The 27,123-nt window shown below is 30.6% G+C and overlaps 1 protein-coding gene across 2 annotated transcripts in view; it reads right to left on the bottom strand.

Moving 5' to 3' along the window:
- Positions 1 to 237: 237 nt before the first annotated feature.
- Positions 238 to 27,123, bottom strand: part of LOC142324055 (LMBR1 domain-containing protein 2 homolog) — a 52,252-nt gene continuing 25,366 nt past the window's right edge. Inside the window, exons 8-14 of one of the 2 annotated variants that reach the window (XR_012756202.1) lie at positions 22,708 to 22,841; positions 20,502 to 20,607; positions 17,657 to 17,858; positions 12,186 to 12,278; positions 4,693 to 4,870; positions 2,151 to 2,232; positions 249 to 709 (exon numbers count right to left, since the gene is read on the bottom strand). Coding sequence is in view for 1 of the 2 variants with exons in the window: in XM_075364662.1 (XP_075220777.1) it covers positions 4,713 to 4,870; positions 12,186 to 12,278; positions 17,657 to 17,858; positions 20,502 to 20,607; positions 22,708 to 22,841 (693 nt within the window). In the remaining variant the exon portion in view is untranslated. Of the gene's footprint in view, positions 2,233 to 4,692; positions 4,871 to 12,185; positions 12,279 to 17,656; positions 17,859 to 20,501; positions 20,608 to 22,707; positions 22,842 to 27,123 lie in introns of both variants that reach the window. The other variant, XM_075364662.1, reaches the window with a different exon arrangement.

The raw sequence follows: 27,123 nt of genomic DNA on the forward strand, positions 1-27,123 counted from the left end.
TTAATCCATTTTATTTCTGTTGCAATACACAATAACAATGTTTACTTTTGATTATAATGTGAATCTATATAATTTAAGAGCATAATGTAGGAAATCAGCGGTCTTTATATTAAAAACGAAAAATATGGTACCTGATCTTTAAATTAAATAATATCCTATAAATTAAATCGTTAATAAAATTACTTAACATCTCTGACAAATAATTTATTTTTTTTTAATTAATAACATTTTACAACAAAAAAATTAATAAAATATTTATATAAATATTGCACATTCAAGTAACAAAAAAAAAATTATATATATATAATACTAATAATAAATAAAATAAAGATATAAAATATAATAATAATAAAATAAATTAATAAATACAAATAACTTACTTAAATATAATTCATAATTTTATTATGGCTAAAATACTTTTTAAAAAACTTAATAATTGAGAAAAATTAAGCTATTAAAATATTAAATATATTAATGGTAAACTATCACCAGCATATTTCACAATTTTCCCACTTTATTACTCAAAATTAATTAATTAATCATGTTTTTGTAAATATATGCAACAATATATTAAGATTACTTATAACCTATCTCACTAGTACAATTATTCACTATATTACATAGAAGGTTAATAATTAATCCAGCGGGCTGACTAGCAGTACTTACTGAAGGAATTATTGCACTCTCATACTAAACAATTGCAAAAATTCTGCAACAATAAACAGTAAAATATATACTGTTTTGAATATGTCTTTTAAAAACAGAAAGAAAAAAAACAGTACATCATTTTTTATATTTAATAATTACTATAGCATGAAAAATGTACATATTTGAAGACATAACAAATGAAAACAAGAACAGATTTTTATATTAATTTTTATGATAGTCAGAATAAAAAATTTATTTGTATAAATAAATGCACACTTAAAATATATTAATGCAGTCTGGAAGAATATTAATAGAATTCTCTTCTTTTTAACACACAATTTTTTCACACTACCTCAGTCACTTCAAAATAAATGTATAATAATTAACCTCCCAAAATTATTGAAAATTAAAAAATAATTTATTATATGGAACGTGATATTTTTGCTGATGTTGGTAGTATATGTGGTGTACAACTGCTACTTTAAATTTATGTAAATGACTGGCAACATACAATACATGTTTACCAGAACTACAGCAATTTCTAAAGAATTTTACTTAAAAACCTATCACTCTCCTAATTATGATTGCTAATAAAATTAATAGACTATTCTTTGAACAGAATGAAAATTATTCAATGTCTAAAATGAAAAATGAGAGAATCATCAGATATAAAATAAATTACATAACCAGCTAACGATATGATATGAAGGCAGTTCTAAAATTCTTATGACTTTTCATTTCTGCAAAATAGTGTGAATGGAATTATTATCTCTGCGCAGCATTACCCATGATGAGTACCCTTTACTAAAATTTTGTAGTTTTATTGAATAAACACTGCTTATCATTACAGCAAGGGAAAACTTTGTAATAATTTATTTTTAAAAATTAACGATAAATTTATGATTTGGCAAAACATTTACTGATGCCTTCACTCAGACAAATCCTGGATCTTGACAGGCAACCAGGAATATTAATGAGTTAACATTATATGAAGGAAAATTCTTCATGTACAACACAAATAAAAGTTACAGATACAGAAGTGAATATTTAATCTTTCTTAAATTAAGTAGCAGAAAACTACATCAGCAAAGCATTTACGTTACTGCTATAAATGACAACTGTATCAATTGCAAACCAAAAACAACAAGGAACAAAGTGGTAAGTAAATATAAACTTATCTAAGAGACAAAACTTGATGAAATTAAATCTTTCATACAGAATGAGATCTAACATCTAAGATTGCTTGAACTGAACAAATGTACAAGACATCATATCGATATGACCAAAATAATATAATTTAAACATTTTTATTATATGTTCTTGTTTTCATTCGATTTACATAAATAATTAGGTTTTTGACCTTGTGTTGTGAACTTAACAAAACATGTGATTATTTTCATTACAATAATAATACAGAGTAAAAAATATCTTGAAATCAAAAGCATATCATACACAACTTGTTAATTTTACATTCTAGTAATACTATTAGTTTATAAATTTACCTGCAACATTTGTATCCTTCTGTCTTCTACTCGACAACAAATATAAGTAAATAATTTAGTCGACAACAAATTTGCACAAAAACTGCAAAAAAGACAAAATCATGTTATTTCTACACAAAAACAAAATCCAAATAAAATTACTTTTTACAAGGCACTTTATAAATTTACAGAGCACCAATTTCATTTCTGAAACCAATTTTATGAATTCCAAATATACAGGTCATTTAAAATTACCAACTTTGAGTTGGCAACACTGCTTTTGTGTATGGGTAGTGGGAGGGATTGCTGACAGTGGTGGTTCGATTTCATGTGAACTTGGAATTGGTGAATAGTGGAATGTTAGTCTGGGCAGTAACATACATTTTGTGTGGAAAGTTTATGTTAAGGAAGTCTATCATATCCATGCAGCAGGAGTTTATTGAGTATTTGGTGATGGTCAGCAATGTGATGAGCCCTATCAAAAAAAAAGATCAGTCAATGTGCATCAGTGACATGAGACTGATCCATACAGGATACATTCTTAACTTGTCGAAACACTGTCTGTTCACTTGAAAATATAGAGCATGTGAGAATACAAAGTGGAGTCTATGTTGATCAGTGCAACTACATTTCCAACATTTGAATTTGTTGAAAAGAAGAATGTGATAAGTTTTACACCATGATTTGCAGTTTTGCCCATATAAATTGCAAATCATCCAGGAATTAACTATTAACAGTTTGGCGACTTGCATTTCATACTTAATATATGGATATATATTAATAATTCCCATTTCTAAGATGCTATTTACTGAGTCATTCCAGATATTGTGGAACCACTAGTTGTAAGGGATACAGTTTAACATATTACCTGAGATCCAAAATTAATTTTTTTACCTTTTCAAACAAGTGTTACTGTTAATAAGATTTTCAAATGTTGTCATGCAAGTTATGAAAAAAGTTACCTTCACCAACTAGTACCACTGATCCCCAATAGGTAGTAACAGTAATAAGGATAATAATGTCAGCCAATAACACAATTATCTCTCTGTTTATGTGCATAACAAAAATCTCTTTTCCTCCAGAAATGCACAGCTATGACACCACAGGTTTAGGATTCTAAAAGGAACAACCTAGCTCATCTACAGAGTGTGATGTGTATAAATATCTGACTGAACTATAGACTATTCTGCTTGACCCATGTTGGAGGTTCACCCACCGATACAGTTAAGAAGAAATTTGTATGTTTTACAGACTTAAAACAAAATAAATCATTATACTCAAATTCCACATTAATTAAAACTCAAAGATTGTAATACAAAATTACAAAAAATTAAAATTATTTTATATTCTTAATGAATAAAAATATGTAAAAAAAAAGTCTAAAAGCAAATAATATAGTCTAGGTTCATTCTATTGAATATAATTATGAGTCTGTTATACAGACGATTTTTCAGGATGCTGTCAACTTAATAAACTTATTAAACGGGATTAGTTTTTGTAATTATGAGAGAATAGACAAAGCCACTATGACAGGCTTTGACTGTTCTAGTATGTCTCTAATTGAAAAAAGTTTTCTTCTAATCACTGTACAACTCTTCTTATTAAAATTTTAACAGTAATGAATTCTGAATATATCAAAATACATGACATGTCTTCCTTGTATTTCATATAATGTGCATAATCTCTCTTCTAATCTTTTGCATAAAATTGTTCACACATTGACATGAGACTAATGGTCATTGCAGAATATTAAGTAATTATTTTCAATATTATAATTATACATAAAAAAATTAATTAGACAAAACACCTAACATAATTTATGTTTAAAAACATGTAATCAAATAAAAGATTTTAATTTCAGATCAAAAACATTAACTTACTACAGAGGTTTTTTGTCATCTGAAGTATTATGAACCCATAACATGAAATGTCAAATTGTACTCTCCTATTTCTAAATTTACCACATGTTATTTTATTCACAGCAAAACAAATTACAAATGCATCCACAGTTTTTGAAATTTATGTACAGTACACATGTTACAGACAGTATCAATTCAACCATTTACAAATGCACTGAACACAATAATTGTATTGTACATAGATATTGTAAAGTGAAGTTTCAGAGCACGGTGCAAACAGGATAAATTAAAATATCAATAAAAAATAACAAGTTGGCTGTAAGATAATTTTTTGAAGAACCGCAGACTCTCATTATAGACATAGTACATTCACCGTACAAATTTTAAAAATGACAAAATAGTCATAAAATGTTTATAAAATAATTTCACAGGCCTCTGCAAACAATTTACCTTCCTTGATCAGAGTACATACATTAAGTATACAAATTTATCTTCAAAATTTGGACCAAAAGTTTTTTGGGTAACAAACAATTTCAATTAATTTAAAAAACTATTTGAACATAAAACAAAAAGGATTAAAGGAGCATATTAAAAAAAAAAAAAAAAGTTTCCAATTGACAATAAAATATTAACTTTTTTCCTATTTTTATTAGATTTAACACAAGGACAAACAAAAAATAATAATTACTGCACTAAATCATTACCTATGTCTGAAAAATTTCTTTTATATATCATCAAATAATCCTCTTGGAGGCTGACCAATTCTAGCTAAATTAAATTCTTGATTCATTCCATCATCTAAATTACTTTGATAAGAGTCTATCGGTTCTGCAGCAGCAAGTAAATTAGATCTGGACGAATCCTCCCTAATAATTGACCGTGCTGTAACAACATTAAATAATAAATAAAATAGTGATTAAACAGAATCACTTGACATTTATCTTTTCACATCCTGAGAAACCGCAAATTTTTATCTACAGAAATAGAAACAATTAATTAAATAAACTCAGATTAATTTTTATAAAATATACCTATATATATATATATATATATATATAGAGGACCTATCGACAATTAAAAAATACTATTAACATGACCCCCAAAAGAAGAGTGGATTAAAGAAAAGTGTTCAGAAGTGGAAAGAGAGATGATCATTGATAAAACAGACAGCATACAGGAATGTTAAGGAGAATTTTGTAGTAAATAAATTAAAATTTAATAATGTGTTAAATAAAGATGGTACACCGACTTTTAATATAAAAGAAAAAGTAGGTGGGTGGAATATATTGAAGAGTTTTATGGAGGAAATGAATTAGAAACTGGTGTTATAGAGGAAGAAAAGGAATTCGAAGAGGATAAAAATGGAGATACAATAATGAGATCTGAATTTAAAAAATATTAAAGGATTTGAATGGGAAAAAGGCTCCTGGGATAGACAGGATATCTGTAGAATTACTATTCAGTGCAGGTGAGGAAGTGGTAGATTACACAAACTGGTGTGAAATTTTTACAAAAAAGGGGAAGTTCTGTCAGACTTCAAAAAGAGTGTTACTGCCATGATACCAAAGAAAGCAGGATCAGATAAATGTGAAGAATACAGAACAATTAGCCTAACTACTCGTGCATCAGAAATTTTAACTAGAATTCTGTACAGAAGAATTGAGAGGAGAATGGAAGAAGTGTTAGAACAATTTGGTTTCAAGAAAAATATAGTGACAAGGCAAGCAATTTTAGCACTAACATTAATAGTAGAAGGACCATTAAAGAAAAAAACCCAACATACATGGCATTTATAAACTTAGAAAAGGAATTTGATAACATAGACTGGAATAAAATGCTCAGCATTTTAAAAAAATTAGAGTTCAAGTATAGAGATAGAACAGTTGCTAACATTTACAGGTCAAGCTGCAACAGTAATAATCAAAGAGCATAAGATAGAAGCAATAATAAAAAAGGGAGTCAGACAAGAATTTTCCCTATCCCCGTTACTTTTTACATAGAATTAGCAGTTAATGATGTTAAAGAACAATTTAGATCCGAAATAACAGTGCTACGTGAAAAGATAAAGATACTACAATTTGCTGATGATATAGTGATTCTAGCCAAGAGTAAAAAAGATTTAGAAGAAACAATGAATGTCATGGATAAAGTCCTACGAAAGAACTACCACATGAAAATAAACAAGAACAAAACAAAAATAATGAAATGTAGTAGAAATAAAGTTGATGGGCCACTGAATATAAAAATAGAATGAGAAAAGACTATGGAGGTAGAAGAATTTTGTTATTTGGGAAGTAGAATTACTAAAAATTGATGAAGCAGGAGCTATATAAAATTCCGAATAGAACAGGCAAAATGAGCTTTCAGTCAGAAATAAAATTTGCTAACATCAAAAGTTAATTTAAACATCAGGAAAACTTTTTTGAAAGTATATGTTTGGAGCATAGCTTTGTATGGAAATGAAACTTGGACAATCAGAGTACCTGAGAAGAAAAAATTAGAAGCTTTTGAGATGCTGTGCTATAGGAGAATGTTAAAAATCAGATGAGTGGATAAAGTGGCAAATGAAGAGGTGTTGTGGCAAATTGATGAAGAAAGAAGCATTTGGAAAAATATAGGTAAAAGAAGACACAGACTTACAGGCCACATGTTAAGGCATCCTGGAATAGTCCCATTGATATTGGAGGGACAGGCAGATGGAAAAAATTGTGCAGGCAAGCAACATTTGGAATATGTGAAACAAACTGTTAGGGATGTAGGGGATATACTGAAATGAAACGACTGGCACTAGATAGGGAATTTTGGACAGCTGCATCAAAGCAGTCAAATAACTGAAGATAAAAACAATAAAAATATTCCAGAAGTATCATATCAGTTAGCTATAAATATTCAAAAAATGCAAAAAAGTATCACCCATATACTTTCTCTTTTTGAAAAACAAGAACATAAGTTAAATACTCAAAAGTAAAGGCTTTACAGTTTAGTAATTTAATGAGAGATGAGTAAACTGAAACAAAAAAATCTGGTGTGGACATCACATGACTTCCTTTTACACCTATTAAATTACATATACATATTTTTTTTAAATGAAAAGTACATAAAATTTTATTTCATTAATATTCTAATATTTTTTCATTTTTTTTTTTTTTTTTTGTTATAATTGAATTATTATTTATTGTAATTTTTTTTTTCAATCACAGGTTAATAATTAATTAGTAATAAATCAATATGTTTAAATTAAAAAAAAAGGTTAAGAAAAAGGAGATGATGTCGGATTTGAACCAATGTGCCTTCCCCTTGTAAGATCCAAATATTTCATTAATTAAAACTTTATTTGGCTATAACTCTGGAACCAACGAAAATAAGTACCACTAAATCCAAAATTTCAACATTCTACATCTAATCGTTTTTGAGTTATGTGAACACATACGTAATAGACATCATGCCAAAACTAGTCAAAATGGGTTCAAGAATGGTCAAAATGTATATTTCCATTGAAATTTGAAAACCAACATTTTTTGCGATCACAATACTTCCTTTACTTTGTACGAGAAAGTAAAAAGACAACTCTACAAAGCAAGATTTCTTTTAAATCTTGTTACCTGTAGTTAATTTCACAAAGTAGAGCTTTTCACATAAAACACTTTCATTGAAGAGGTACAACATTGAAAATTATGGATGGGGAGTCTTAAGAAAATAAAGTACAAAGAGCCATCACTTTGCAACAAATTAAATTATCCACGATGATATTGGGACAATTTTTTTCATTAGGCATTTTTCTTCATAACTTGCCCATTACTTTTTCTTCTGTGTATTCTTTTCTTAAAAAAATTAAAAAGATTACTAGTTTAAGATAAATTAATTAATATATATATATATACACAGTAGTACATATATATAATACATAATTATACATATATACAGTTAGTCTGAAAAATTCCTGAACTAAATTTCTGTAGTCGATACAAGTAGCGCCATCTCTCAGACAAACAAGGAACTGTAGTACGATGACTCTCAAGTGTGTGTGTACAAAATTTCATCACGTTTTGTCACTCCAGTCTCAAGTTATATTTGGCCGCATATGTTGTGTTCATCTGACCTTGTGCGAGCTCAAGACATGGAACAGAGAAGCGTGATAAAATTTTACGTTCAACTTCAAAAATCTTTTGTTGAAACTTATTCTATGATACAGCAAGCATTCAGTGATGAAGCCGCATCTCATAGTACAACATATACATGGTGGAAGTGGTTTAAAGACAGTGGAGCGTTGGATGACAACGAACAAGGCAGGAGGGCGTCAATAGATGTTCACAACAAAAACATTGCAAAAGTGCATACTCTTCTGCTTGAACAACCTCATCTTACCCTTCGAACCATAGCAGACGAGCTAAACATTGGTAAAGACGCAGTCCATACAGTTCTAACAGAAAAAAATCAACTGCCAAAAGGTGTGCTCTCGTTTCGTTCCACACTTCTTGACCAAAGAACAAAAATAGGCATGTCTTTTTTGCGCTCAAAACTTCGTTGAAACTGCATAGCAACCTGAATTTTTTGCAAACAATTGTAACTGGGGATGAATGCTGGTGTTTCATGTATGATCTGCAAATTAAGTGTCAATCCGCTGCTTGGTTGAATCCTGGAGTACAAAGACCGGTGAAAATCAGGCAGCAAAAATCAAGAGTGAAAACGATGTTGATTGCATTCTTCGACTCAAAGGGCCTGATTCATCATGAATTTGTCCCAACTGGTCAAACCATGAATTCTAAATTCTATTTGGAAGTAATGAAATGCCTGATGAGTTGCATTCATCGAATCTGGCTCAAGTACCAGGATCTGAGCAGTTGGACTCTCTTGCACAACAATGTCCCTGAACACATGGCAACAGTTTTAACACATTATTATGCCACAAATCAAATCATTGTCTTATCCCACACACCCTATTCAACTGACTAGGCTCCAGTAGACTATTTTCTGTTCCTGAAACTCAAGTCGAAAATGAAAGGCCACTTTTTCGATGACATTCAGCCCATCCAAAGAGCTTGCACCGAGCAGTTGAAGGCGATCCCACAAAGTGATTTTTCCAGAGCATTTGATGGGCTCTATCAGTGCTGCAACGAGTGTATAACTAGAGAAGGGTTCTATGTTGAGGGCTATGTGAGTAAATTCATTTATCTTTAATCTCTATTTTTATTTAATTTAGTTCGGGAACTTTTCAGACATGCTGTGTATCCATTATATAATTAATTAATAATAGAGTAATAGAAACATATACTACATTGTCAAATGTCTGCTTATGTACCCAAATCAAACTGTTTTACAGTTAATAAACAAATAGTAGATGACACCAACAGATACTGCCAATCAAACTAGTTTGACTTTTAATAAAATTCTACTGTAAATTTACTATTTTTCAGTTTGTCTTCAATTTCATTTCTACCCTTATGAGGAACTTAATTGGTTTTTAACCATCTATTCATGTTCAAGAGTAATTTTTACAAAATAAATTTTCCTTAATTATGTAAATCTTATAAATGAACTAAAATGGTGAAAAATAACTTCTGCAGATAAGGTGTACTCAAAAAAAATCTGCAAACATCTCTACAGTAGCATCTCATACGCGTTTACCTAATACCTCATGTTTTAGCAAACTGCTGATGCTAAATGAAAATTGTAAATTACATTTGTATTTTGCTTTACATACTTAAAATTTGAAGTAATTAATTGTAGAACACATTGACTATGAAATAAAATCCATCATTTGGTTTTTACTTACAAGAAATATGAATCCAATACTTTCATCAGATAGGTGAAGTATATGGTGAAAACATCATAACCAATGGAATGGTAGAAAAATGATTCTACAAGAACAAAATGATCATTTGCTACTATATGCAGATACCTAATGATGATTAAGTAGATGCAGTAGACTCAAAATTCTGTGAGAAAATTCACAATTCCAAATCTCATCTTGATTTTTCAGAAATTTTAAGAACCAATTTTTATGAAATTGTAGTATGATTAAGAATAAAAGATGCAGCATCATACTGGTTAATAACAATTTTTGGCTGCATCTTATCACTTGAAGCCAACTGATTTCACTATTTGGCTGGGAATGAATGCATCATTATCTAAACAGCCTAGCCTTAATACCAAAGGATTTACATTATACACTTCATCAATATAAAACCAGTAAATCAAAACCTGTTTCTTTCCAATGTTTTGGCAACAATTATGACCACTGTGGAATGAAAACTATGTAATAAAATAATTTAATACAGGACTAAGATATAATTAGATACATATATATTAATTTATTTAAGTTAAACTTTTTATAGCCCAATTTTTCTTTCTTTTTTTCTTCCTCTGTAGTAAGTAAATATCTATATATATATATATATATACAATACACGAGGGCAGTCCAGAAAGTAATTTAAGTTTGTGCCTAGCATGGAGATGGGTAGGGATAGAGCCACCATCTTGGCGTCAAAACCTTTTTACACTCAATACGCATCAAGCTGTTATACCATGTGAACTGTGATTTTTCTACTTTGTTCGTTACAAATTATTGAAATATGCACTTCAATAAAAAATCACGCAAGTTATGAGGTGCATTCAGTGAATAGGTGTTTACTGGCAAAAAACTTCAAACCAATTGAAATTCACTGGCAACTTTGTGAGGTGTATGGAGATGGAATAATGAGTGGTGGTGGAGTGAGGCAATGGTGCATTCAGAGTAAAGATGGCTGCACCAATGTTCATGATGAGGATCAGAGTGGTCGGCCTGCCTTGTGACTGATGAACTGATGATTAAAATCAATGATAAAATTCGTGAAAATCGCCGCATTATGATTATGGAACTCTTGCTTTATTTCACCCAAATTTTACAAAGTTTACTGCATGAAATTGTATAGGGGAAGCTTGATTATCACAAGTTTTGTGCAAGATGGGTGCCAAAAATCTAAAGTGGCAGATTTCTAAAGAGAAGGAATTGAAAAGCTTGTGTATCAATATGATAAGTGCCTCAATTTAAATGACGACTATGTAGAAAAATAGTTTAAGATTGTCCCTTTCAAATGTATATAATAAAATTTCTAATGTTTTTTATTTGGTTGGTTTTTTATTTCAAAAAGTAAGTTACTTTCTGGACAGCCCTCGTAATATTCTTTCAGCCTCTGCAAAGCACAGAATTAGAGAAACACTTTTACCTTTTATCTTTTACTCCATCAAAGCGCTTTCAGGCCTAAGACCGTCCTCACTGATGTTTTTTATAATTCTTAAACTGTTTACACTTACACAATAAAATTTTTAAGCTTTTTACATTTTTCATTTAAAATAATTTTTTTTTAAATATTTAATGAAAAAGTTACAGTTTTTCATTCTTGACTGAACAAATATTTGTTCTAAATTTATTTTAAATGTTTTTAAAAATCTTTTAAATTTAAAAAAAAATTTATTTTATTTTAAGCAAACAATTTTTACAAAACGTAAAAAGCTAAAAGTTTTATTGTGTAAATGTAAACAGTTTTAGAATTATAAAAAAACATCACTGAGGATGGGCGTAGGCCTGTGTAAAAGATTAAAGGTTAGAGTGTTTCTGTAATTCTCTGCTTTGTGGGCTGAAGAATATTACATTCATTTTTTATATACATATAAGAATATATACATAAATAAGTATATTTTATAAGTTTAAAATGTATTAATAATTATAGTAAGATATTTAAAACCAATAAGAATTATAGACCAGTTGGATGTTTACAAACATCAAAAAGTAGTAAACACTACCAATAATATAACAAAAAAAATTCCCAAAATAATGTCTCTTTAGGAACAGGACAACCATTCCACCCCCAATTTCTCAGAAGATTGGAGTTCTTTACCAATAATGGAAATAGCAAATTACCGACCAATGAATTTGTGTTTATCACCTCCAATGTACACAGAAAAAAATTTGAAAGATACTCAAAAGTCATCATAGAACAGACTCAGGGTTCCTGAAGGAAAATCCTTGTCCATTTCCAACAATATATAAGAGAAAGAAATACCCAACTACAAACTGCATGATCAATTTCCCACTCAAAGTGTTACTTATATTAATTAGCTAATTTTATTCTGCTATTTAATTAATGTCCATATTTATGTTCTTTGCAGTATGGATTGTGATTGTTATGTAAGCAATAATATAAAGTACACATTATACCTTCAACAGCATGTCGGGCCGTTGAACCAAATCTTTCTTGATACATTCTTCGTCTTCCAGCTGTTTCTTCACATCTTTGTTTATGACGCTTTTCTATAAAGAAAAATAATCATTAACTTAAATATAAAAATATATTTATAACATATAAATTAAAATTAAAACAATAAATATAATACATATACATTAAAGTATGCAGTATTAAGGGTGGTTTGAACTCTAACTAGTACTACAATCAATCACTATACAAAGCCAATATGAGGTAATGCCTAAGTATAGTAGTATTGTTATTATTATTATTATTATTATTATGAAGCTATTCCAAAAACTGATTTCCAATTTGCTAACAAAAAAATAAGAGAGAAAAAGAGAAACATTTTACCATATACCTAAGTAACATAGATGTAGATTACTTCACAATTCACCACATACATTTATATTTATTTATTTATAATTTAAATTTATTTATTAATTCATCACATATATCTATCACCTGAAGGTGGTGAATATGAGAAACAATCAGAATAATATGATGAAGCACTTGTACTGACACAGATTTTGCAGACTGGTTGAAGATATCTGCTGTCTGGACACTTAACAAATAACTAAAGCACCTGTGAATTCCTCACTGGTTTTTAAGTCTGACCATCTTTATAAAGGCATTGGTCACTCAGTACTAAGTCCAAGGAATATTCAGAAATTTCCCACTTGAACTGATCCAAATTAAGTTGTAGTCATATCAAGACCACTAAAGCCTTTCTGCAACAAGAGATGCACAGCTGCGCATTGTCAATTTGGGAAGAGACACATATACATCTGAGCACAAAAAATGAATCCCAACTCTCAGCTCACAGTTGGGAGAGCAACAATTAAAAGTTTTATATTTCATCCATACTACTTTACCTGTGCAGAACAAACTGGGGTGAAGAATGGGCATGTAAAAAAAAAATCAGAGATAACTGGTGATTGCTATGCATGGTCTGTTTTGCTACAGCAATTTATTTTCATCAACCATTTAGAAGTTAATTTTGTAATGGACGTTGCATTATTAGAATTATTTTGCTAATAATGGAGTAAAATAGCCACCAATCTCATAAACAACTTGCCAAACCTGATTACCTTTTTAAAAACAAAATTAATGGTCCTGAAAAAAATGGTTCATGAGCTCTTTTATAAATTAATATTTTTACAACATTTAGAATGTCTTATAGTAAATATGTCAACTTGAAAATAAGAAAATATGTCATAGGAATAAGTGTCAATATTTAATAGTAATTATATTCATGACATTTCAGATAAAAGTGATCAAAGTTTTACGGCATATCCAGATCTTGATTTCCACTTAATAATTTGATGCAATCAAGTTTAAACAAAATTGTAAATATGATTATTAATCTAACGTATAAAATCATATTTTGCCAACAGATTATCAGCCCATCAATAATCTATATGAAAAATAATCAATCAGTAATTTTTATTGTCATAAATACTGACTGGAGCACAGCTATTTTACTAGCAGATTTCTTCAGAATATTTTTTTAACTGTTTTACTGAACAAGTGGTCAGTACCTGGGGAGGAAAAAATTTAATTTTCAATTTTAGAAGCCGATTCAGCTTTACAAATCTATCTAATACCAGTTCTGTATAGTCCAGTTATTGGATGTCACCTGGATTAAACAATTCAGTTTTCTCTAAAAGAAAAGGGACATTTATTCCTTCAAAGTTGGGCTCACTGATATTACGTTTCTGATATGGAAATTACACATAATCTTTTGTATTGATATATTCTTTTGTAATAATCTTATTTTTCAATTTTTTTTAATTTCTCTATTTATTTTTTAATGGAAAAATAATATTTTCACCATTGACTACAGAGGAAAAAAGAAAAAGTGTGTATAATATGCTATTACATATAAGACAAGGATAGATTTAATATGTCACATTATATATCCCAGCACTACTCATTAAATCTGTTCAAAAAGTATCCAAACATAGGCTGTGATAAAATAATAGATTAACTAGAAATGTTCCCTTGTCAATTTAAACGCTTAATTAAGCAGTTCTTCCACCAGGAAATATCCTTTGTAGTTATCTTTTGGTATGGCTATAGCTATGCTGTAGCTTTCACTATTAAGTGCTCCTTAATTGAGTTTTAATTCCCCTTATTCATTAACTGCTTATTAAGAGCCTGAAAAATTCTGTGTTTGATCAAGAAATCTTGATAAGATGTGAAGATGTGGTCTCGTACTAAACTCCATAATGAAGGCAATGCAAAACCTGCAGATAGTATTGTTTTTTGGCAGTTTGGCCTTCTGGTGCACATCTGTGATGCACTACTCCAAAGTACTCAGAAAGAAATAACTGTCAGCATCCGCATGTTTCATGCTTTCTTCAATCTTGAACACAATAGTGATTTTCATTATGATGACTGAACTTTGGTTCTGAATCATAACCATACACCTGAGATTCATTACTAGTAATTAATATCAACAAAAAAAAAGGATACAATCATCCTTCGTTAACTCTTTGATATCCTTGCAACATCAAAACATCTCTTTCCATTAAAGCAAAAGCAACTTTGACGCAAATTTTGTGGCACTCTACGTATCTAAAATTGTGTAGATGTAGCCATCACTAATCATAATATCATTTTCAATTTCCCAGACCAGCTAATGATTTTCAATAATCAGACTGCGTATATTGTTAATGGTATTTAGATTTTGAGATGTTGATGGCCTACTGTTACGTTAAAGTTTGCTCTTAACTGAAATTAGGCCATTTTGAGAACAGCTATGCCATTCTTTAATTTGTGTAATCCTGACAGCTTTGCTCCCAAAAAATCAGCTTATCATCAATTTTCACTTTTCGCAGCACCAAGCTTTTGGTAGAACTTGATGCAGTAATGATGTTCAACATAAAAAAAATCTGTGCACACTGCACTAAATATTAATGGTGCACTCTGCCAAGTTTTACTCCTTACATTCAAATACTTTTCAAAAAAAAATATGTTCATATACTTTTTGAATAGAGCTTGGTCTGTAATGCATGTAAAGAACCTGAAGTATAAGAGGAACCTACCAAACAACTATTGATTTTAGAAATGATTTTCATTATTCAGCCAATCTATGTACTAGACAAAGTGAAGTCACCATCACTTCAGTGGGTAAACTGAAATGTGGTCCCCATAATTTTATCGGGCTTGGTTCAGTGATGCTCTACAGTTTATTCAGTCAGTTAAGTTGACAAGGAGAAAACTATTTAACTTGCTTAGTTTCTTTAGTATTTCTGCTAATTTTTAATTTTTGAATATGTTAATGCAGTTTTCAAAAGTGACTGGCATCTCATGTGAGTTAACTATAACACTGCAATTATGGCACGTAGCAGACACAACATGTACATTTAAATTACTATAACTATTACCTATAAGATAAAACGATCAAATCTCTTTCCCTCCTTTCAATGTTTCATTCAGACTGAGAGATGTATAATTCTTTACATACTTAAAGCAATATATTATTTCTAAAGGACATTAACAAAATAAACTCTTATTCATGTCAGTTTGTCTTTGCTGATTTAGAAAAAATAATTGAAGTACAGTACGCAGCTGATGTTCTCTGAGAAATTTAAGTATTTATGTTCCAGTCAGCCAACAGGTGGGATAGAAAATGAGATAACCAGCCAATTGCAGAAAGGAGGAAACTTCTATGAAATAATTAAATGTTTGGTTCAGGATAGAAATATACCATGGAAGACAAAGTTAATAATATATAAATTATATTACACCCCTATAATTACATATGCAGCTGAAATGTGGACAATGGGAAGAAATGACTAGGATCATCTACAGACAAGGGAAATAAAAATGTTTGTTAGGCATAATTTGAATAGCAAGAAAAGAGAGAAAAAGGAACAAAGTGGTAAAGAAAGAATTGGAAATAAATAATGTAAGAGAGAATTGATAGGTGTTAAATAAGGATGGTTTGGGCAACTCAGGAGAATAGTTGAGGTCAGAATCATGAGACAAAAGGAGAAACGCAATGTATAGAAAAATGTCCAAGACAAAGACACAGGTCTTTGTCTTGGACATTTTCAACTTGGAAGTTGGTGAGACAGTAGGAGTAGAGTAAAAAGTAGAGGTGGCAATTGGGAGGAAATAAAGAGAGAGACTGTGGATGGACAGAGATCTCTGACACGGTTTAATTAGAAATTTAGATAAAGTAAACTGGAATGGGGATAGGATATAAGTGAGGTACAAAAAGGCTATGGTTAAACTAGTATTAAATAAACAAAATTTTTGAACAGTAATATAATGTCCAATATGTAAACAATGATCAATGGTTTGTTACTGATACGAAACGTTTTGTTTTAGATTAACAGAATTTTTCTATTTTTATTAAAATCCAAGAAATTTAAAAAAGATTCATTCCAAGGTTCAAAATCAGCAAAAAAACAGAAAAAAATCAGTTAGAGAATAATTAAAAATAATCATATATTATTAAACTTCAATTTTTAGCTTTTTTGGTCAAAAACTTTCTCTTTTTATTAAATGATTTTTGCACTCTTGTTAAGATTCAATACCATTAAAAACCCTAATATTGAAAAGCTGGTAGGGAGAAGAGATTTATAGAAAATGGATAGATAATAAATGAAGTTAATGGTTTTTACAATTATTTTTAAACTATTTAAAACCATTAGCTTAAATCTACTTGCATAAAAATTAGAAATGCAGTTAAAGAATAAGAAAGTTGAAAAAAAACTACAGGACAACAAAACTATAATGCACAAACACAGGAAGAACAATGAGATAGAGGGAGGATAGCATTATGTGAAAGGAAATAACACGGCTGGTTTTTTGGAATAACTGAAGAAGAGAAGACTTGAGGTCAAGCCTGTATAGCAAGAATAACACTGATGTATGGTAAAAAAATCACTGGGATATCTCTGGAAGATTCAGTTATAGTTGAGAAAGGACATATTAAAAAAGAAAACATAAAAGATGATGAGGAATATGATGAAAAAACAGGCAAATTTCATTAATAAATAACAGAATATAGTCAAGTGGTAACTACTGTTAAGATGATCTTTAGTAAATTAGTCATCTCTGTAAAACTTTATTCTATATATTTCATTTGGAATACCTTAAGAAAAACATCCTAGGAAACTAAAAGATTTTAAGCAATAATGAAGTATCAATGGCTGAAGTTTATAATAAATGAACGTTTTTTTAATAGGTCAGGAGGATATATATATGAGTTAAGGTTGTTAACAATGAAAACTCAACTAAAGTCAAATTTTCACATTGCTTAAAAAAAATATTAAAAATTTAATTAAGTATATAATTAGTACAAAAAGAAAAAAAAGGATAATGTCTAGGTATTTTATAGCTCAGATCAGAGCTCGTTGATAAAAGTGATAAAGTTTTTAAGGAATAAAACATATAACATTAATATTATTTTATGGTGTTTAAAGTTTACCTCTATTAACAAGTTCTTTTCCTTCTTCAATAAGATCCGTGGTAAGGTCATCGTCATCAAGAAATTGTTGAAAACCAATAAAAGATAAAACACGGGAACCGACATTGAAATATGTAGCAAGACAAAATGCTAACACAGCCATTGGAAAATAAATATTAAATCCATCTGAAATTATTGACACTACATCCATGTGACCCATAACCTAAAAAAGATATTTAAGAGAATTCTTAATTCATCCATAATACAGGACAAAGTTATATTTCAAATGATAATTTTTATTTTTACTTCAAACACTGAATTTGTGTTTACTATAATTATTATTATTATTTTATTTTCATTTTAACAGGAAGATAACCAAAGAAGTCTTTATTGTCTGATTACCATCAGATAAAATTAAAAGGTTTAATGTTAATAAACGTTAACACAAAAAAACCACCAAACATTTACAAGAAATCATTCAGAAAGTAGAAAAATTTTCATTAAGTGTTCACACAGTCGACTTCTTATGAACTATGTAAAAATCAGTTGGTTTGTATTTACATTTCTGTCTGTCAATCTCTAAGAATGTTCTTAAGATTAATAAAACACTGATTGGGATAAAATTTAAATATAAAGTATGGAATACAGACTCGCCAAGAATATTGATTTACTAGAGTGAGTTCAAACATCAGCAAAACAAAGCTACGAAAGAGCATCAGACATATAACTTATGAAAAGCAATTAACTGCCTTTCACTTCCCTGAGATTTGACCTGCACACATTGATGTAACTAAAGCACTTAAAGTGTGGAATTAACAGACTTGAAGTGTCATAGATTGATCTTCAAATATGATCTCCTAAATGACAGGAGTGAATTCAAAAGTAGTTTCTTTTTAGTATAGTTAGTGGAAACAGTTTCCAGTAAACGTTAATAGTTCTCTATTAATTAATTCTATTTAAGACAGTTTAAAAAAAATTATAAATACAATTGAGCCTTAAGTATTATTTTATATTTTACACCTTTATATTGTTTACTCTGATAATGTATTTTATATTCAGTAACTAAATAAATTCTTACTTATACTACTTACATTACATTAAACAAATACAGCAATAAGTAACTTTTTTTTAACTACTGAGTGTTACACTGTAGCCTCTAATAATATAGCTAAGTTTAAATCAAGTTTTGGATGTAAATATGTTATTACTGTTTTGGATAGGTTTCAATGTGTTTGTTTATTCTTCAATCAGCTCCTGTAACTTTTTATTACCTCCATGCTGATAATGGGAATCACATTGCAGTAATCACGAGGTACTGTTCTTTTTGTAGTTACTTATATAGCAAGAACTGTAACAATATAATGGCTGGGAACCCACTACACTGCTTAAATCATTTTTGCCTTTCCCCTGTTCATTGAGTTTTCTTCAACTATAATCATACACACATTTAATCTGAATATATTAGATGCAAGTTTATAATGAGAAATTCTTATTTTAACATAAACGTACTGTAACAAGGAAAATTATACAAATTCATTATCATAAACATTTACATAATCTTAATAATTACTCCAATAAAGGAAATTTTATCATAAATGTTATTTACAACTTTAACTCTTTCATATTATAAGATATCACACACATTCACTTACAAATTGTTATATCTGAAAAATTCATATTCTGGGTATAAAAATAAATTTCAACAGAATTATAACTTTCCTATCGTTTTTTTTAAACAAGCACACACACAGTTAACAACATTCAGTAAATAAATTTGCTCATGATTATTTATTTCTGTATCACATTAGAAAAATGTTCAATCTGTTTTGCATTACACTACTTAATGACCAAGAGACAGAATATCCAAACATTTCAAATATATTCCAAGATCAAATTTACTGCAATAATTACCAAAATTACTTTTGTATTAATGGTATCTCTATTACATATTAAACTCACTTTTTAATACTAATGCTAATATTTCATTATTAAAATTCATCACAGAATATTACACTGACACCTAAAATTATAAGGAATTTTTTTAGAATTTTAATTACAAGTACTGATGGTGTGAACCTCAGTAAAATGTAAATTATACAATGTTGACTAAAAATATTTTACACACCTCAATCTCAATCTCTCCAAAAAATAAAAATAAAATGTTTGGAATATCAATCAATTTTTAAAACTCTGCATTAAAAAATATATAGCGGGGTTTAAAATAGTATAATAACCAAAATGATAAATACAGCACTTTTTACAAGTTAATATAATATTCACAAAGACTATTTTTAGTATTATATAAAACAACTTTTTCCAGATTTATATCATATGCAGTAAAGTAACAAGAGATATAGGAAACGTTATCTATAATAACTGTGCCTTAGCTTCAAAACTTAGTGTACAATAAGGTACTCATGTGCTGCTCATGTAAATTACAAGGCTACATGGTTGTTAATCTAATTACAGGTGTCATCAAATGATTTATATTTTTTAAGATAAGATTTTTAAAAAATGAAATATTTAAATCTAACTATACTTTATTTGCAGTTGTAATTTTGTGCTTCGACGTGCTTTGTCTGCTATGTCCTCGAAATTAAAGTTAGGCTTTTTTTACAATAATCCATTCAAATTCAATTAAAAATGAAACTGAAATAACTTTAATAGGTAAATTTTAAAACAACAATTTACAAACAAAAGTATTTACAAAAGATTTTCAAAAATGTTATACTTTATATATTCTCTTGAGTATCCAAAAAAAAATGTATAACTCTCACAGAAAATTATTATACATTAAAAAAATCCCAAAAACAACAAAATGGATAAAAATAAAACGTGGAAAAATGGTGAATGTATTTTCCATTACCTGAGTATAATAAGTTTCCATAATATGACTCTTAATAATATGGCTGTCCATATGGATTAATCCAAGAAAATTTAAACATAAGGGTGGAGTTAGTCTACATAACAACCTATATCACAAACAAATAAAAGGAAAACATTAAAAAAAAAAACACAAAGAAAACAAATTTAAACAGATACAAAGAAAACAGATACAGGCCACTTGCTGCCAAATTGCTTCGACGGCATGTGCACCTTAGAACCTTATGGCAGCCCTGAAAAGGGCTGTTTTTGTGCATGATGAGATAGTCCTGAGAAGGGCTGTTGAGCCCGTTCACTGGCCTACGACAATGTTGGCTCGGCTGTAGTCAGGGAGTTGCGGCTTATCCACTGGAATCAAACTGAGTTGGGTCTCCACTACAGCTTGGCAGTGGAGGCCTCCAGAGTGATGGCTCAGTGTTGGTTGTCTTCCACTGACGTGATCAAAACGATTCTCCCTGGGCTTTCCATGTTGGGCTGGCTCCTGCTGCTGGTATTCCCATTGGTTGGGCTGCCAGCCACAACCTAGGAAGGTGATTTCTGCACCCAGTCAGCCCTCAAAGAAGGTCCCTGGCCCTGGGAAGGTGGCCTGGCCAGGCCTGCTGTTCCAAAGTAGATAGCATCTGCCAGGAAATCCTGCGTTGGGCCAGCCAGGGGCTTCTTTCTTCTTCATCTTGGTCTGCTCCTGGTGGTGGTCTGTAAATGAATGCTTTCATATTGCTGCACTGCTGCTTATAAAGCCACCTGTACATGGTGGGGTGCAGGCTGCTATGGTGGGGACGTTGTGCATTCACTTGGCTTGATGGCAGGTGCAAGCAAGTAGGTGGACTGCAAGTTCCCCGGACATCTACTAACTAGCACTGCAATCGCCAAGAATAAGTACAGCATGTGGCAAGAAAAAGAAGGAAGAAATCCCCTGGCCGTCCCAATGTGGGATCTCAAGGCGAACGCCAACATTCCTGCCGGAGAAGCAGCCCTGGCCGACCCAGCACAAAGCCAGCACCAGGAGGTGTAATGGTGAAGACGGAGCCAGTGAACACTGATCAGGGAGGATCGCCTCAACCGCGCCAGTGAAAGATGACCAATGCGGCCTCATAAACAGATAAAGAACCCATTTCAGGGCCACTACTACAAAATCCCAAACAGCCTTTTTCATATTCACGAAATGGCCAACTTGCTTACCAATGGGGAAAGTATTGCGTCAGTGGAGTTAGTACAATGAATGTTACAAATCCCCCACAGCACCTACCTAGAGAAGAAGAGCTGAAGACAAGGATAGGGGAAGGGTAGAGGGATAGTTACTCAACAGAGGAACTGTCTCAAGATATAATAGGGATACGATTACCTCAGGGATAATCATATTTCTAAGAATCCACACTAAGTAACATTTATGTAATTATGTGTATTTTTAAATTTTAGTTCTATATAAGTAATAACATGGCAAGTAGCTATGTACAGAAAGATATGGCAAAGCTAGATGATACAACAATGAAATGCACAAACAGCTTCAAGTAATAAAACTCAATGGAAACAAACAATAAGGGTAAATAAGTACTAGATGTGTGGGCCAATTGAGTAATAAAGTGGATCGTCTTACAAGTAGCTTTAGTCTAAACATCCAGTACATTTACAGAAGTAATTCCAATTCACAATAAGCAGATTATGTTGTAAATTATATGTCCAAGATGAATGAGGTTAGGAATCATTTAATATTTGGTAGCATTGGTGTTGGCTGGCAAACAATGACTTTTTATTTTACAGATTTTAGCACCGATAAGATTTACAAAAGATTTTATGAAATATGTGGGTCAGAGAAATAAGTAAAGCAATGTCCTTTAATCAAGACTAGTGCAGTAAAATATTTTTATAAAATGACTTCATAAACATACAAGAAAGGAAGAATAAGAATGTTATCCAAGATGAAACGGTGACAAGATTTAAATATATATATATATATATATATATATATATATATTAATCTAAGTACTTAACTGCTCTTTTAATTTTACATAATCTGACAATAATCAGATGTATATAAACCTACCATTATTGTACCTGTAAGATCAGATACCAGTTTAGACAGAACTCTGTTTAAATAAGTATAAAAAATATATATTTTTTACTCAATTAATTAATAATAAATAAATATGGTTAAACAACTTAACAATTTTCCAGTAGCAATGAATACTTACATTCCAGAAAATATTAAACTGTGTTCATCTGTCATATGATGTGGAGCAAGATAGTAGTAGTTTAAAACTCTTATTTTTAAAACAGTCGAATAAGCACAGAAACATAAATAACCTATTACAACAGTGGACAGTAACTGTAACACATAAATCACAAATGAAAAATGTCATAAAAATTAAAACAATTTTAATCTACAAATAAAGTCGAGAAAGTATATCTGTCATACCTTAATGACAAACATTTTTAATAAAAAGATAAACAAAACAGAAACAGTTTTTGCCATTTTCGAGCATCATTTTAGTAAACAATTAACAAGAATGTTGATCTTTAATTCTTTGCAAGAACATCAGTCTCTAAGATTTTAAAAAACTTAACCCAAAATATATTTTATAAGTTAATTATTTTTTTCTGGCTTATAACGGAAGTACCTATAACACTGGTTTCTACCATAATCATACCATTGCATACATAGAATTAATAATTAAAATGCTTGTTATGAAATACGAGTAAGTACAGAAACCATATGAATTCTGATTAAGGGATTCTCAAGACTGGTAACAGCTGGGCTTCATCAGTAACAAATAATATTTTCAAAGTTTTCAAGTTTTCTTCAAATTCCGACATACTTGGTATCACTCACCAGTTGAGAAAATAATGTGACACTTTAATGGAAATTAAACATATTTTAATTTTATAAAATCAATACTCACTCAAATTATAAATTACTTTTCTTCTTGTGCTTTTTCTTTCTTTTGGTCAGTACTGATTTTGAAATATTTTATTAATTTAAAATACCCTGATACTTAATTAAAATGCTATTTCAGATTAATCTTCGTATCTATTGGTTATCAGACTTATTTTAATTATATTTCATATTAATATCTTCATAATTATTCTGAGTAAATGACTAATGTTTATTTTGAAACTACTTTGCACTAATCACTATAATTATAGAACCCTACAATATGTATGTTAATAAATCCTCTTTGAAAAACTTTATTAATATATCACTTGATGAGTTTCAAACACTTCGGTTTCTTCAGTTTTGAAAAAAAATTATGCCTACTGTCTGCCAGTTTGGTATTTTTTCCACCTCATATGCTTAACATCACTTAGATTTATACATTTGCAATGGGTTGCTCGATGGCTATTTTATGAAAATCAGGATAACCATTATGCAGTTATAATACCAGAAACATAAAAACATGCTTGCCCTAATTCTGTATTCAAGTAAGAATGCACTGTTGCTAAATGATCAGAAAGCAGCGGCAAGCCATTCTGCCAATGGGAAATACCTACAGATTTAATATAAGAATGCATGTTCATTCTGTTTGATTAATTATTATCTGCCAATCAATCTGCCTCAAATTTTACAAGAAACTTCCTATAGAGTCACTGAAGTCTCAATTTAAAGTTAAATCAGAAAAATTTGAGAAAGACCTCTATTGGTTAACCTTCAAGCGCTCATGTATGCGGCAGATTTGGCCGCCTTTTTAATATTCTTTGATTTTATCAGTAAGGAGTTTAATAAGTCACTTGGGCCTTTAGATATTTTCAAATGAACTATTCAGAGACAAGGTCCCATTATAATGTAGACTGTTGATCAAGCGAAGGTAAGTTCCCAAGGGTCTGCAAGCGACCAACCTGCTGCCTACATGAGCCCTTGTATTATAAAACCAGCATTCACTCTGATCAGTGTGGCTCCTTGTCTTCTACTGTGTGTTTGTTTGTTAAACTAACATGTAAGTAAATATTTCTTCTTTGTTCATTTTTTTTATAATGTGTTTATAGTTATACTTATTAAAATTTGTATAAACATATTTGTTTTTTATTTTATTAGAACCAAAGAAATTTTACTTGAAAAATAACTTTTTCTAGTATTTTTTGGGAGACAGTCAAGTTGAGGATTTCATAGTGAGTAGACGTGATTTTTCGCTCTGCATTCATATTGTGTTTTGTTTGGGTTTTTGGTTTATTATTTTGGTTTGGAGTATCAGGAATTGTTAGCGGAAAGTTAGTGGACATCCCCATAAAGTTTTATGAGTTTTGGATTATGGATTCACCTGTAATTTTGTATTTTCTATTGTGTTTCTCTCCATAACAAAGACAGTAATGTAGACACTTATAACCTATAAATGTAATTCAGATTTAAGTCATTAGACAAGTTTTTACACAAGTCACTGTCTAGTAGTGGTTGTGAAAGGACATGGTTTTCTAGTGCTCTGTGTTGTGTAAGAGCGTGCACGTGTACCTGAATATCATTTTCAGGTCGTCACCAACATACCGTCAGGATGCCCTGCCCAGCCAGCAATATATGTCTTTTGTTTGACCTTCTGGTCAATCCAGATAAGTTTTAGCATAGTTTACTTTTATTTTATTTTAAATAAGTTCTTTTTTTTTTTACCAGTGTCTAACAATTAGTTAAATACGTAGATTTTATTTTTAGGCTTATGACAAATTAATTCTAATACTTTCAAACTATTTTATAGATTAAGTAGTTATTAGTATTATGTAAATCACTTTTACTTAAATTTTATTTAGTTGTTTACTGATAAGACCTCCTATATGAATCATGAGACCTTGCCGTAGGTGAGGGGGCTTGAGTGCTCAGGCATACAGAGTAGCTGGACCGAAGGTGCAACCATATCGGAGAGGTATCTGTTGAGAGCCAGACTAAGGAATGATTCCTGAAAGAAGGCAGCAGCTCTTTCAGTAGTTGTTAGGGGCGTGAGTCAGAATGACTTAAACGGCCATATCAACATCACTCAGTCTCTGAGTACTGCGCAGCTGAAAGCAATGGAAAACTACAGCTGCTTTTTTTCAAAGAAAATGTGGCTCTCTGCATTTTCATATAGCAATGATGGCCTTCCTTGGTAAAATATTCCGGAGGTAAACTAGTCCTCCGTTCGGATCTCCGGGTGGGGACTACTAAGGAAGGGGTCACCAGAAAATTTAAAAATAACATTCTACGAGTCGGTGCGTGGAATGTTAGAAGTTTAAAAAAGGTTGGTAGGCTAGAAAATTTAAAAAGGGAAATGGATAGGATAAATGTGGATGTAGTAGGGATTAGTGAGGTTCGGTGGGAAGAGGAAGGCGACTTTTGGGCAGGTGATTTTAGAATAATTAACTCAGCTTCAAATAATGGGCAGGCAGGAGTAGGTTTCATAATGAACAAGAAGATAGGGAAGACAGTAGAGTATTTCAAAACGCATAGCGATAGAATCATTGTAATAAGGATAAAATCAAAACCTAAACCGACGACGATTGTTAACGTCTATATGCCTACAAGCGCCCATGATGATGATAGTAGAGTGTATATACGAAGAGGTTGATGAAGCAATTAAACACGTAAAACGAGATGAAAATTTAATAATAGTTGGAGATTGGAATGCAAGCATTGGAAAAGGCAAGGAAGGAAATACAGTGGGTGAATACGGGCTGGGCAAAAGGAATGAAAGAGGGGACCGACTTATAGAGTTTTGCACGATGTATAATTTAGTAATTGCCAACACCCAATTTAAAAATCATAATAGAGGAATATACACTTGGAAAAAGCCAGGCGATACTGCAAAGAATCAGATAGATTATATCATGGTTAAGCAAAGATTTAGAAATCAACTCGTTGACTGCAAAACTTACCCTGGAGCAGACATTGATAGCGACCATAATTTGGTGATAATGAAATGTAGATTGGGGTTTATAAACCTGAAGAAAAGGTGTCAGATGAATCGGTGGAATTTAGAGAAGCTTGAGGAAGAGGAGGTAAAGAAGATTTTTGAGGAGGACATCGCAAGAGGTCTGAGTAAAAAAGATAAGGTAGAAAATGTAGAAGAAGAATGGGAAAATGTTAAAAAGGAAATTCTTAAATCAGCAGAAATGAACTTAGGCGGAACAAAGAGAACTGGTAGAAAACGTTGGGTACCAGACGATATATTGTACTAATGGATGAACGTAGAAAATATAAGAATGGTAATGATGAAGAAAGTAAAAGGAACTATCGGCAATTAAGAAATGCTATAAACAGGAAGTGCAAACTGGCGAAAGAAGAGTGGATTAAAGAAATGTGTTCAGAAGTGGAAAGAGAAATGAACATTGGTAAAATAGACAGAGCATACAGGAAAGTTAGGAAAATTTTGGGGTACATAAATTAAAATCTAATAATGTGTTAAACAAAGATGGTACACTAATATATAATACGAAAGGTAAAGTCGATAGATGGGTGGAATATATTGAAGAGTTATACGAAGGAAATGAATTAGAAAATGGTGTTATAGAGAAAGAAGAGGAAGTTGAGGAGGATGAAATGGGAGAAACAATACTGAGATCTGAATTTAAGAGAGCATTTAAAGATTTAAATGGCAGAAAGGCTCCTGGAATAGACAGAATACCTGTAGAATTACTGCGCAGTGCAGGTGAGG

This window comes from Lycorma delicatula, chromosome 4 (genome assembly GCF_047948215.1).
Source record: "Lycorma delicatula isolate Av1 chromosome 4, ASM4794821v1, whole genome shotgun sequence".
NCBI classification, from domain to species: Eukaryota; Metazoa; Arthropoda; class Insecta; order Hemiptera; family Fulgoridae; genus Lycorma; species Lycorma delicatula.